A 14,041-nucleotide genomic window follows, 5' to 3' on the forward strand; every position below is an offset into this window, starting at 1 on the left:
AATAAAAGTCATCATCTTAACAAGTTTGAGAAGCAAGACAGGCGTGCATGGATGATGCACCCTTTTAGTTAAGTTGAAAGTTGATCTCATTGGAGAAAGAAGCCTAGCCTTCCAAGGTGGGGAATAAGATTTTTCTATCCTTTTCTTTTGCCGTTGATGCGTGCCTTGGCATTTGCATTTGATACCGGCTCTTTTATAGAAATTCAAAGAGAAAATCTTTCTGCACCACCGGTGGTATAGAAAATTCGACGTTGAGTGCACTGCCTCATCCAATTGATCCATATAGTCTCTGCTTTTTAACATGCATTTAATACTTGCAAATCGATTTTTTCATTTAAAAATTTTATATGATAAAAATATTTCTATCTTTTACAAGAAATTATGACATCTGACATACAGGATATCATAATATTCACGTCGGATACCATAATTTTTTCACAGTATAGGGATATTTTCGTCATTCAAAATTTTTAAATGAAAAAACTAATCTGTGAGCATTAAATACGCGTTGAAAAGTGATTGGACAAAAATACCCTTCTCATATTATGACATTCGAGGTGATATTATGACATTGGAGGTAAAATATGAACTCAGATGTCATAAATTTTTATAAAAAACAAGGGTATTTTTGTTATAAAAAATTTTAAATGATGAAAATACCCATGTTCTTTAGGAAAAAATTATGACATTCAAGGTGATATTATAACATCCGAGGTCAAAATATGTACATCTGAGGTAAGAATATTTTCATCATACAAAAACCGACCTGCAAAGCATTAAATACACATTGAAAAATGATGACTATGTGAACTAATCGAATGAGGCAATGTACTCCACGTCGAATTTTCTACACCGCCTGTAATGCACAAAGAATTACTCTTACTAATTTTATGTAGTGGGCCTATGAAAAGAGGTCCAAAGGATGTTTTTAAAATAGCAAGAAGAAACTTTTTATAACACGGTGTAAAAAAAAATATATCATCCCATCTGATTGAGCCACATAATTATCATTTTTCAATGCGCATTTAATATCTGCGGTTTTACTTTTTCGTTTGAAATTTTAAATGATGAAAATATCTTCCGTCTTCTGAAAAAATTATGACATCCCGTGCTCAAATTATAACTTTATACACAAGATGTCATAATTTTTCCACAGGATATTATAAAAAAGAAAGCGATATTTTCATCATTTAAAAATTTCATAAATTTTCAATGACAAAAATATTATTCTCTCTTTATGATTCCTAGAAGAAAATTATGCAATCTTGTACAGAAAATCATAATTTGAGCATAGGATATTCTAATATAAACATAAGATGTCATAATTTTTTCAAAAGATGAGGAGTATTTTTGTTATTCAAAATTATAAATAAAAAAGTTAAACTACGAATATTAAACATGTATTGGAAAGTAATGACTACGTGGCCCAATCAGATGGGATGGTATATTTTTTTCTACACCAGGAGCGGTGTACAAAGAATTTCCCAATAGCAAGAATGAGCTAGAATGCACAGCGTCAAGTCCCACCATCTATACTAATACATAACGTAGGTAGACGCTCTACCAATACATGCTGTGATCTACTATTGATCGATGGATGGACAGTGGTGGAAATATTTGAATCCCATGTAAATTGAGGTGCACACGCATGGCTAAGATTGCGATCGTGGGCCTTTTTCTTAATTAACAAATTTATTTGCAGTGGATGAACCCAAAGGCGGGATTAGCGGCCCATGCTGGTAGGGGCATTTTGGTAAATCAATCCATTTTTATTTCGAGGGAGCTGAGGCGTTACAACCCTCTGGCGATCCCAGCCTTCAGATGATTACGAGATCGACGGCTATCATTAAATGACCGACTTATTAATTGTGTAATATTGCTGCCACTAAAAGCTGCATTCCTCGAGCGTAACTGTAGTCTCTCGTCTTTCCTTCTCCTCCGCCCTCCCACCCACCCACACAAATCAAGCACTCCCCCGAGCCTAGATCCACGCCATACCCGTTTTGACCCCTTCGTCTCTCTCTCAGATTCTTCGCCCGTTCTTTCTCTGTTCTTGTTTTCCCTTGTCATGGACTTCAATATGGAAACTGTTTCAGCGGGAAGGATTGATGGGCTTGTAGAGAAGAGCGCCCGTTCTTTCCGGCCTGCTCCACCATTGACACCACTTCAGAGGTTTCTGGCCAGTTCGTGCCATGGTGAACTTCGCCTCGTGAAGAGTCCCATAGGCAAGCTGGAGCAGAAGGCCGAGATACCTCCTGGTGCAATAGGCGTTCCTCCGGATGGGATGTTGTTGAATGATTTCAGCTTTTATGATGATGCTAAGAATGCGATCATTAGAAGCAAGAATTGTGGAGAAGGAAATGGGGTGAAAGGCAGCTCATCTACAACTGTTGCTGCAGCTTCTGCTGTTGTGAAAGGGCAATGGACTGTTGAGGAGGACGGGTACGTACTGACAACCTAGCTTGCTTTGCTTCTTCTTTCCCTTGTACACTTCCGGCATATGTAGGGCGATTTCTTCCAGGAGTGGCCTTCCTGATATATATAGCGCAGGAGATGGTTGATTCCCCCTTGTTCTGCCTCGTGTTGCAGTATGTTGGTAGGATTGGTGAAGCAACATGGCGTTCGGCAATGGTCTCAGATTGCTAAGAAGTTGGTTGGGAGGAGCGGGAAGCAGTGTAGAGAAAGGTGGCATAATCATCTGCGACCTGACATCAAGGTTCCGTTCGATCGGTCTCTATGTGGATCTAATGAGTCATTTCTTTCTTTCTTTTTTTTTTTTCCCCCTTCTCGTATATCTTTATATCATGTTTAAGTAGTCTTCTAGTTCTCTTTGATATTTAATTTAGATTTATGAACTTAAACTCTCTTCCTTCGAGATTAATTCCTCCATTCCAAGCTCTGATACATGTACTTCTAAAAGTTTTCATTTTTTGGAGCCTTTTGCTGAACCTTTTTCCGTTTTTGTCTGCTGATGCTTTCCTTTCCTTCATCATTGCATCTTTCATTGAATCTTTGCCTTCAATTGTTTGTTCATGGTCATGCGTCGCATCATTCCACCAAGTATATGTCACGATTTCTAAGATGCTTTCTTTTTGTCGGTTTTCTCCTTTTTGTTCATTCCGATATCATCATGTGCTTTTATTCTCGCCGCAGAAGGACACGTGGACTGAAGAAGAGGAGAGGCTGTTAGTCGAAGCGCATAAGAAGGTCGGGAATCGATGGGCTGAGATTGCGAAGCATATCCCTGGCAGAAGTGAAAACTCCATCAAGAACCACTGGAACGCGACCAGGAGGCGGCAGAGCGCGAAGAGAAGGAGCAAGAGAAAGACGGCAGTGCAGGGTGGAAGATCTCGACCCTCCATTCTACATGAGTACGTCAGGAGTAAGATGCTCGAGCTCAGGGACAATTGCACCACCAAGTTCGCCCCCTCTGCAGCCCCACCAAGCCCGCCGCACCAACACCATATCACATTTCCGAACGTGCAAGAACCCTCATCGGCTCTTGACTCCTCTATATCGACCGCAACCCAGATGGAGGACCCCACGGCGTCCTTCATGGAAGCATTTTTCTTAGATCGGTCGGCTACTGGGAGCGCAGAAGAGGGAGAGTTTCATGTTGGGGATGTTCAAGAACCTTGCAAGCTCGATCCACTGGATGTCTTGGACTTAGACGATGGCGATTATTTGATGGGGGGCGTGGATGAATGCATTTCGCTGGCTCCTCCCCCGGCGCTTGACATGTTTCATAGCGAAGCCAACGGTCTAAGTACGGCTGTCTCGGATGGTACTATTATCACCAAGAGTGCTGCACCTCTCTTCTCGGACAACTATATCTCCTATCTGCTAAATGGAGCACCATCATCTTCCGCTGATGTGTTCGGGAGCGCCAATACCGAGATTCTCGAGGATCAAACTTCGTCGAGTTGCAAGAGGGAGCTGGACTTGATAGAGATGCTGTCTTTGCAGTCGTCTCGGTCTCGGTCTCTGACTCAGACCAGCAGCAGCAGCAACACTAGTTACTGATTTCTTGTCAGAACCAGGTTTCAACTTTCATAGAGGCTTGGTCGAGCCTTCTGAATTGCTTTAGTTTCATTAAAAAAGGCCTTATTCTTGGCTTTGTTCGGAGTGCAGCAGATGGAGTTGGAATTGGATGTCGTGTTCAGCAGACGGATGAACTATTCTTGCTTTTCGTCTTTTTGGGGAGTGAACTGTTATTTTTATCACAATGTTTCATAAACTTTTCGCCTTGAGTTGAGTGCTTCATGAAAAAGCCTACTCTTTGCTTCCGGACAAGTTGTGGACGTTCCCATCCCCTCCTGAGGCTCCACCGCGGCCTACTGTTATTTTACCACAGCACCGTTGTTGCCGTGCTCTCACCCTCCTTTGGACCATTTAATATTGTTCATTCAGAGCATTAATTAAGCTATTCATCTGATTTCCCACTAGCTAGCACGTCATTTTGGTTATTCAGCGCTAATTAAGTTGTGAATTTTTCTGGTGCTAATTAATTATTTAAGTCTAACGGCCAGCTTTAAAATCTTTTTGATTGCATTTTGCTATTGCTATAACGGTGGTATTTTATAGATGTGAAAAGTACTTGAGACGCAGGTCCGGCATGGCAATTTCAATTTATTTTTCAAGACACATAAGCCGTGGTATTCGATAATCTCATTTTTATTTTAACTTTTTTGAAACAGATAAACTAGTTTCTAAATATTGAGAAAATCGGAAAATATGTCGTGACTTTTTTGAAATCCGGTAACTACCGGCACCGATCATAGCCCACCACCGCCGTTGGCTACCACCTCCGCACGCCATCGGCCATCACCGGCCACCACCCATTGCCGACTGTCGCTGCCGTTGGCAGCAGCAACCATCACCGACCACCGCGTCATCGTCACTAATTGCCAGTTGCTGCCTTCCACTGCAGACCATCACTTACCACCCCCATCATCAGTCATCACCACCGTCCATACCCACCGCCTCCTGTTACCATCAGCGATCGCCTCGCCTGCTGCTAAAAAAGTTCCCAAGATTTTGGTCTCTTAGACAAGGCTCATTCCGTACGGAAGAGTACGCGCAAAAACATGGTTCGAGCTTTAGGAAACTTGAAGTCAAAAATCCAAACCCATGCCAGCCGGTACTTCAGCATTTTACCGTATGAGCGCATCAAATAAGTTTTAAACTTTTAGTATTTTAAAAACAAAAAAAGATTTCAGCTTTAGGAAACCAAAAGTGAAAAATGGGCAACCATGCCGGACGGTTCTGTTAGATATTTTTTACTGTATGAGCCCAATCCAGCCCGTCGGTCGGGTTTGCAGCAGCTCCCAGGCCCGCCCCAATCAGGCTGATCGAACTGGGCTGCATTCGCCCAACTCTAGCTAGAGCCCCATCTTATACCTCCGCAAGCTGTTTCGGATGTACATGAATTCTTCAATCACATCTTGTGATCCACTGCAACCAATTATTGAATACGAATTTTGAAAATAATTTTTTTCAAGGAAACAAAATTTGAGTTGACCTGGACAACACATACAGATACAAGATTACTAGGACTCGCGGGATCAATGAGCCAACATGCCATCATCCACCGAGATATAAGCTAAAAAGTATGAATTCATATGTCACAGAGATACTGCACATAATTTTGCATCAGATGCCTTCAGAAATTTAAGAAATGCACAACCAAGCAGCTGAATTATAAAAGTAAAACAAAAGATATTGGTATTATTGATTGCATAATAAATGTTTCAAATCCTGAATCATCATTCAACTTGCATGCAATTATCTAACAGCACCAATGCTGTGCGCCAGTACTCCTGCAGGGGGGGAAAAAGCAGGGCCGGCAGTCGGAAAAATTACGCCATCACACTGAAGGAACAAAATGAATGATATTTTCTCCAACCAATATGCTGCGCTGCTACGGTGCTTTGAACATTGTAAGTGAGATCTCGCTAGCTCCTCTCTAGGCTTGTATTGAAGAACTAAATGAACAAACTTCATATTGCTTTTGTGTACAAGTAATGTGGAGTCCCTGCATGACTTCAAACATAATCTCTGTAACTTCATTCAATGGCAATCATGACATTTTTGCCTTTGCAAAGAAAATTCCAGCAAGAAGACCTGCTCAAGAGTAAAGCATGACAATGAGATAATTCAGAAGCTGAAAGGTACCAAGAAGTCCTTTTAGAAGAGGAAATATTACCAAAAACTATGCTGAATAAGTTGGGAACACTAATTGGGACTCTGAACAGCAAGATACCAGCAATGGAGATTGGAATCTTGTTCAAGGAGCCTACTAGACTGTAAAAGAGAAAAGACCACATTTACCACAGAACAAATATATCGGAATAGCAGTAGATGTACATATGGTCACACATGCACGCTCTCATGCACAACAAGGAGAGCTTCATATTTATGTTGATAAAATAATTTGCATTTTTGCCATTTCAGAAAAATTGAGTTAAGATGGGACATTATGCGATATTGGTACTCCTTTATGATATTAAATCCTTGAGCGGTAAAATACTGGATGTTGGAAGAAACAAAGAGTACTTAATTTGCAACAACAGCATTAACCTATCCAGAACAGCTAGGAATTCCCAAGAATGACAAATAACTTTCAGAGACTCATAAAATGTTGCTCTTGTTTATAAATATCAGCATTAATTTCCTTGGTCAATAGAAGTTAGAGGAGTGGCAACATGACGGATTTAGTTAGAGTCAACCTCATATACTAGTGGCAGGTTAGTGCTGCTGAATCTCATATGAACCAGCAAGTCAACTTGGATGGCCCAAGCTGACCCATCTACCCAAGCCAAAACATAAACCTTCTTCAAATTTAATGAAGAAAAGTGATAAACAAGGGAAACAGAATGGAGATAAAGAGCAAAGTTTAAGAAGTTTATGTGCAAACATAAATTAAAGAAGATATGGAGATGGAAAATTTTATTTTTTTCCCAAAAATATATAAAACTCTAAACAGAAAACTAAAGATTATTTGTGAACTAATCATTTTACAGAATCATAATAGCTCTTGGTCCTTCATAGCAAAGATCATTATCAAGGTTGGCACTTTTGAACGCCCTATTGCTGAATTTATGAGAGACTTGAATATGGGTAGGCCACAAATGAAAGAAGAAAACATCCTGCTGCACTGGATTTTTGTCATCTCACTTGTCAAGTTTTACTGAACTCTTTTGACCAGAGGATGTGAATCTGATGACCAAGTAAATGTATGATTTACAAGAGCTGATATATCAACCAAAACATGACCAACATCATATTCATGACTGTTATAACTCATGGTTCCAACCAAAACCTCACACATTCAGTGAACAGCTATCATGGTGCCTAACCCAGACCTGACCAAACTCAGAATTACATGACCTAAATCCCATGCTAGGTCAGGTTAGCTGGGTTGGTCCCAAATCCCCACTCCAAAATGTTGGGATAACCATGCTGCATCCATGCAAAATTTTCCCTTTCCACACGAAATATGGTGGTTCAAATTTCTAGTGATTAACTCAGCACAATATACCTTTTGTTTGGATAACAAAAAGGTTAGTTGGATTCCATTTCACAAACTCATTAGTTGTAAGTCATCTGTCAAACAACCAAGTCTATAAGCTTGAATCTGATATTTAACATTCAAGTATTCCTACTTTGTTGTTCTTGTTTCTATTTACCACCAACTGCATCATCAAACAATTTCTACAAAAAAAAAAAAAGGAGAAAAAGAACTAGAATAGAGAACAACACAGTAGAACAGATGTTCAATTGATACCAAGAGCAAAAAGAAAAAGGAGACAGAAAAAACCAATTATTCTATTATATCAAGAAAAAATGATTGCCATGAAACTCGGCAGGCAGCATAGTGGATTAAGCATATTTTGGCTCATATTTCCGTTTTCGATGGCATATAATTATTGACTTATCAACTATGCCAATGAGCTGAACATATGTAGTGGAATCAGGCAAGCAGTGCACTCGTAAATGCTATAACATTTTTCCTACCATTTTACTGACATTCAGAACCTAAGTTGAGGATCCTTGCCTGTAGATGGTGGGGCCAGTTTGTTTTAGAAACCACATAGAGGTGAAACTGATGGCAAGTCCCAGTAATCCACTTGCTGTCGCCACCACCCAGAATATAGGCATCCTGATTACATCCCTGCACATTGAAAGCATTAGTCAGGCCAAATATTTCAAAAAGAAAACTGATGGCCATGCAATAGTAAGGAAACTGAGAAGCTCAGCACACCCTTGCAAATCCAGGATTAAGGAAACTCAAAACATCAATTTGTCCATGCAAATAAATTCAGTGGCCACTTTGTAGGCAAAACAAGCATACCAATAAAACAAAGTACCAAGCACAAGAAGAACAATCTAGTAGCTAGAGCTTTGAGAATGAGATCCAGAAATCACATAGTTTGACTATGTCGCATGTGTAGACCATGTTGCAAGCTGAGACATGACTGGTATGTGTAGACCATTTTGCAAGCTGAGACATGACTGGTTGATGGCAAACATGGAGCAGTAGGTTATAAAAGTTTTACAAAAATGATGCAGAAGATACACAGAAGGACAAACTGAAGCATCAGTTTGCAAATACAGTCATAAGTCCAAGATAATTATTGTAACTTACAAAAACAGGTCAGCATAATCAGACCCATTGACTAAATGAGAAGAAATCCTAGAACCATGATGATAGAGGTTTACAATCCTAACCAAGTTTAGTTTTAATAATAGTCAAAACTGAGTGCTTACGCCTTGTAAACATATTCCCATTCATTGAAGAGAATAATCAGGAATACAGCAAAGGGTAATGACAGCGAATTGTTCAGTAGGACCATCGACACTTCATTGAGTGAACCAGATTGAGTCAATTGTTTTGCCGTATCCATCTTCCAACGCAGGATTAGCTGTCATAAAGGAAAAAGATTGATGCCAGTTGGTGTTAGAAAGAACAAAAGACTTGAAAGCATAGATATCAGACTATGAAGAATAGCACGAGAGCAGAAACAGAAAAAGGGAAAAAGAGGGTAAACTATGAAACAAATCTAGCTAGAGCTTTCTAGAAGTGTGATATAAACATTTTTCGCCATGTAATTTTAAACATTGTGCAGCCATGCATAATTTCAGCTAACAAATACCTATTTCATCATCAGCACGCCAAAACCAACATTAGTAGATGCTTGTAAAGATACTTACCGAGTAGCTTGCTGTGAAAATGCAATTCATAAATTGCCACGTATAGCCTACCGCATGGAAAGTTAAATCAGTGATTCCACCACATAAAGCTGATACAATCTGGCAATGCGAAGAGTATGCAAGCATTTGTTAGAAAGAAGAATGCGCAAATCAAGCATCTTATTGAGCAGGATAATCTTGAGTTCATTGCATATACATTGAGTTATAACAATGCTACACAAAGTAGATTGGGGCCATTGGACCATGTTTCCTGTATCTATGGTAAACTACCTACCAATCCCAATTAGACCAGAACAAGGTCAATATCTGGTTACTTATCGCAACGGCAACAAAAAGAAGAAGAAGAAGAGAGAGAACAAAGATAATAAGGGTGGTGCCCAAATGCCACCCTCTTGATACTCTGAGGGTATATCTGCTTCTCCTGTACCACTAGTAATGTAAATATTGCATAAGTAATCGATTAGCTTAATAGATCGGAGTGGAACCATCAGTGGAACCTGAAGAAGCCAATGCAGTCACTTTTCCAATATATAACTCAGCCTGATTTTTAAAATTAACCTCCCATATTATTCTGCAGCTACTTTCATAAGCAGCAACTATTTGCTGCTCAATAAGTACTACACTCTTGCAGCAGCCATAACACTAAACTGAGTGTCAAGTACCATATAAATATTATGAAGAATGAAAGCAAGGGTTATCCCATATAAATATTATGAAGAATGAAAGCAAGGGTTATCTCAAATGATGATTTACTTAGCATATATCAAATGATTATGATGCACAAGTTGACAGATCTACAGAATGTGACATCCAGAGAATAAATAACATAGAGCAGGTATGAACACTACATACCATTAGAAAAAGGGCAGCCCAGACTTTCTCATTCTGGTGTTTTCTGAAAAAATATGTTTCTCCAACAGCTGTTAAAATGTTTGTCATGTTCTTTAATACGGTGACCATTGCAACATTTATGTATTGCAAACTGGAAAAAAAAAAAAAGCAAAAATAAAATGAAAAGATTAGGACCCTAAAGTGGGTGTACATACAGGTATATAACAACACACCAATTTCTATGAGGTCATGCTATACATCTAAACTAACAGAGTTAAAAGCTTAGCAATTTTTTTGAGGTATCATAATTTACAACTTGTTCTTTAAGCCTATAAATGAAAGCGTAGTCCCAAATTTGTAGAAAAGAGCTTGCCAATTACCTGTACATCCCTGTCACCAGCATACAGACAAATATAAGGTTTACAGGAACCCAAACTCGGATCAGTTTCCATGTGAGCCTTTCTGTTGTGACTACTCCAAAGAACCCCAATGTTATGACAATTGTCACACTTATAAAGTTCTGCAGCATCTAAGATCATCAGCTTATCTCATATTAACTATATGACCAATAATAAACTGAAGAGGGCCTCAAAAAGAAAGAATAATGTATCATTAAAAGTATTAGTGCTTCAACCCTCATATCCAGAAGAAAATTTCATGCCAGCGCATCATCTAGTACGTAAGACTAAAAATATGGGTATATAACTTGATAAAATCAAAGTATAGCAGCTATATATCTGATATAGGTGATATCTTAAGTTATGTTGTTACTTTTTATTTCTTCAAATAATAATAAGTAATAATAAAATTCAGAAAGCAGCCTAACATCATGCACAATCAATTCATGAATGTCACACATGGATAAATGTCATTAAATTAGGCTGAATGTTAACAACTGGTATATTATTTTCAGTGAAGCTGAACAGTAAAGACATGGGAATTAAATTAGTATCTAACAATGAATAAGAATCATTATTGTTAATCTTCATAAACATGAAAAAAAGAAAAAATATATATCCTTTGGCTAAATTGGTCCACAAAGACCAGAAGTAGGTTGGTGCATAAACTGGGCATACCAAGTCAGACAAGCTGGGGCTCAAGTTCTGGCCCGAACCATTAACCACAGGGGTTCACATGGATGTAACCCCAATATGCTGAACACAAAAACAAGAAATCCAACAAGTGCATGACATTCTAGCATGCATTCACAAATAACTAGGGAGTGATGGCGTCTCCTATTCAGATCATGGAAACTCAGAAGTGCCATCAATCCATTTAGTTACAACTTCTTTCACCATATGCACTTTGATGTAAGTATTTCACCTCAGACAAGGTAAATAGATGTAAGACATAAAGTCAAACGTACACATGTAGATGAGGTAAATTACCCCAAAAAAGCATATTATATGCCATAAAAATTATTACCTGGTAGAGCATTAGTGATATGCCAGCATGAAAGTCATAGCTGGAAAGAACAACTTTGTTCAGCAATATCATGCAGCAAGAGGAAATGCAATAAGCTATTCCAGATAACAATGGCCCAGATTTACTTCCAATTCCATTATGCTGCTTTCCATTTTCATCAAAGACATTATCTGACGCTGCTTGAGTTCCATTATATGTTCTGCATTGGACCAATTGAAGTTTAACAGCATGATACATGAGTAATAAAAAGAGCACTGCCAATTGAATTCTGGTATGAGCTCTGTTAATTGAAGATGGTTAAAATAGCCATTATGTGTGTATCTGGTATGATGTAATACTTATACATGCAGACTCCTCAGAGAGGACTCACTCTAGATCACGAATGATATTCATGCTATTAACTGAAAATAACAGAGCATGAATTCCAGATATATTAAAGTCGATTATGTCCTTACATAGTCAAACAGTTTATCTGGATAGGCAAATATCAAGGTTGGCATGTTATGTAAATAATGCTCTTCCAGCTCAATGCAATTCTGCTTTTTGCTTGGAATATATGATATAATGGCCTACCATAATTTCTCTTTATATGGGAAAAATAAGAGAAGTAAAACCAAGATTAGAAACAGCAGAAACAATGACAAAAAAATTAAAAAAAAAAAAATAGTAGCAGCAGCAGTAGTAGCAGTGGTAGTTAGTACATTAAACCATATCATTATTGCATATCAAAATGAAGAGGAGAAGGATCATCATGATTCAACACTTCCACTTTTCCAAAAAAAAGGAAAAAAGTCCACAAGTTAAAAAGGAGAAGAAATTGTGGGCTAGATAGAGAAATAGCGGTAATTGATTGAAGAAGTTATGATGCATGCACCTGTCAATCATGGCTCTTGTGGCAACTGTGATCAATGTGTTGTTTCCGTGCTTTAGAAAACTATGAAGGATCTTGTAGAGTGCTTTATTGCTGAAATCTGTAGCCACATTCTTAGCTTTGAAGTCAGGTTCCTCTACATCATAGTTCTTGGATATAGCCCCTGTACCATAGTTAATAAATGAATCTGATTTGAAACCCGTGGGCATGGCACTGCACCTGCAACAGACGGAGAAATATCAAGAACAAACGCCAGGAACGGTAAGAAAGAGAACAGAAAGAATCACCTCACAGACAATTAACAAGAAAACAGAGCTTCTGCTTCTTCTCGGATCTGGACGAATCAGATCGCCTGGTGCAGGCGTCCCCAAAGAGGCAGAGGAGATTGGAATAAATGAAAGAACAGGGGCGGGGGCTTTTAAAAGGAGGAATCGAAGGAATGCACTGGTGTGCCGACAACGTGAATGGGCACGCAAAGGAGGGAGTGGGAGATGGAGAAGAAGCGAAGGGCGTGGATCTTGAGGTGGGCAGCCTTAGATTCAACTCCTCCGAGTGCGCAAGCTCTTCTATCGAGGAGGACGAGGAGGCACCTGCACAACAACAGAAGGATAGATCGGGGATGCCTCCGCGATCCCCGGGAGCTGGAGCCATCGAGCCCCAGGCAAAGTCGTCGAACCTCTTCCCGAGAACGAGCAAGTCAAAAATAGATTTATTTCATCTGTAGAACCCCTCCTTCATGTCCATGGATGGAGGCATGAAGCCAAGTGTCGGCCCGCCCATAGTTTTGAGTGTTGAGAGGGGCAGCAACGAGAGGGCATGGGAGGGGAGGGCGTAGAAAACGTGAAGGCCTCGGGCGTCGCCGGGGCGGCGTGGGTTGGAACGGTAAACGCGCGCTTGTAGCCGTAGACTCAGAAACGGAAAAGGCATTAAAAAAAGAAAGAAAAAGGAAGAAAGGTGACGTGTGCTCCGCACGGTCATTTGCGTGCGGAGACGACTTCATTTATAATATGTAGCGTAGGATTGTGAGTACGGTAGAAGTGAGCGGTGCGATGCCACAGGCGCATAATCTGCCTTCCGCGTTTTTTAAAAAAATAAATAAATACCAGCTTTCCGACCGGCTGACTGCTGCGTCTCACCTCCCGGAGCCGTTACGCATCAGAAAATAATTTAAACCGTAGAGACTCTGTAGCTCTAACCCCATGGGTAGGTCGCAATTAAATCAGGTTAGATCATATTCAGGTGAAGCTAGACAACAATCTATGAACTCGATCTGTTTATTGAATAAATTAAAAATTAAAATATAAATATAATTATTTTATTGAATATATAATCCAATTCGGTCTTATGGCAGATTGAATTCAGCTAAATAGAGTGATAATTAAATTTTGCTACACCTACCTCTAACATAATGCCTCCTCAATCAAAAATTTTTTATTCTTTTTTTATGTTAAGTCTCAAAGAAAAAAAATACTACTCTATGATATAAGTGCAGCCATAAGAAACAGCAGGTAGAATAGCAACTAATCGTGGTGGGTAGTTATCTTGCAAGAAGAAATCCATTGCTCCCTTGATCCCCGTATTAGCCAACCAATTGAACGGCTGATTTCGATTTCATAAGATATTTCTGGTCTCAAAATAATGAGAAATTATTCCCCGAACCTGATCTACTAGCTCACTAGACTGGACCAATAATAGCTCATC

At 39.3% G+C, this 14,041-nt stretch overlaps 1 protein-coding gene across 2 annotated transcripts; it reads right to left on the reverse strand.

Annotated features, from left to right (window-relative positions):
- Positions 1-5,707: 5,707 nt before the first annotated feature.
- LOC105046253 (GDP-mannose transporter GONST1) lies at positions 5,708-13,248 on the reverse strand. Of its 2 annotated transcripts, none has more exons than XM_029264901.2 (10): positions 12,931-13,248; positions 12,344-12,559; positions 11,470-11,668; positions 10,425-10,564; positions 10,066-10,195; positions 9,214-9,312; positions 8,770-8,924; positions 8,057-8,173; positions 6,206-6,303; positions 5,708-6,123 (listed from the first exon to the last, which is right to left on the reverse strand). In XM_029264901.2, exons 2-10 carry the CDS (start codon positions 12,547-12,549, stop codon positions 6,080-6,082), a joined length of 1,188 nt encoding a protein of 395 aa, XP_029120734.1. In that variant the 5' UTR covers positions 12,550-12,559; positions 12,931-13,248; the 3' UTR covers positions 5,708-6,079. The 2 variants fall into 2 exon arrangements, with proteins under 2 accessions (XP_029120734.1, XP_010923089.1); XM_010924787.4 differs by having other exon boundaries at positions 12,628-13,247.
- Positions 13,249-14,041: the final 793 nt, after the last annotated feature.

Source organism: Elaeis guineensis, chromosome 5 (assembly GCF_000442705.2).
Source record: "Elaeis guineensis isolate ETL-2024a chromosome 5, EG11, whole genome shotgun sequence".
Lineage (NCBI taxonomy): Eukaryota > Viridiplantae > Streptophyta > Magnoliopsida > Arecales > Arecaceae > Elaeis > Elaeis guineensis.

What these genes read in the sequence shown, in the direction of transcription:
- LOC105046253 (XM_029264901.2), bottom strand. Translation starts at nt 12,549, where the DNA reads ATGCCCACGGGTTTCAAATCAGATTCATTTATTAACTATGGTACAGGG. An exon ending in ACAAGAGCCATGATTGACAG is followed by an intron (nt 11,669 to 12,343) that starts GTGCATGCATCA and finishes GGTCCAATGCAG; the next exon opens with AACATATAATGGAACTCAAG. An exon ending in CTGGTGACAGGGATGTACAG is followed by an intron (nt 10,196 to 10,424) that starts GTAATTGGCAAG and finishes TTTTTTTTCCAG; the next exon opens with TTTGCAATACATAAATGTTG.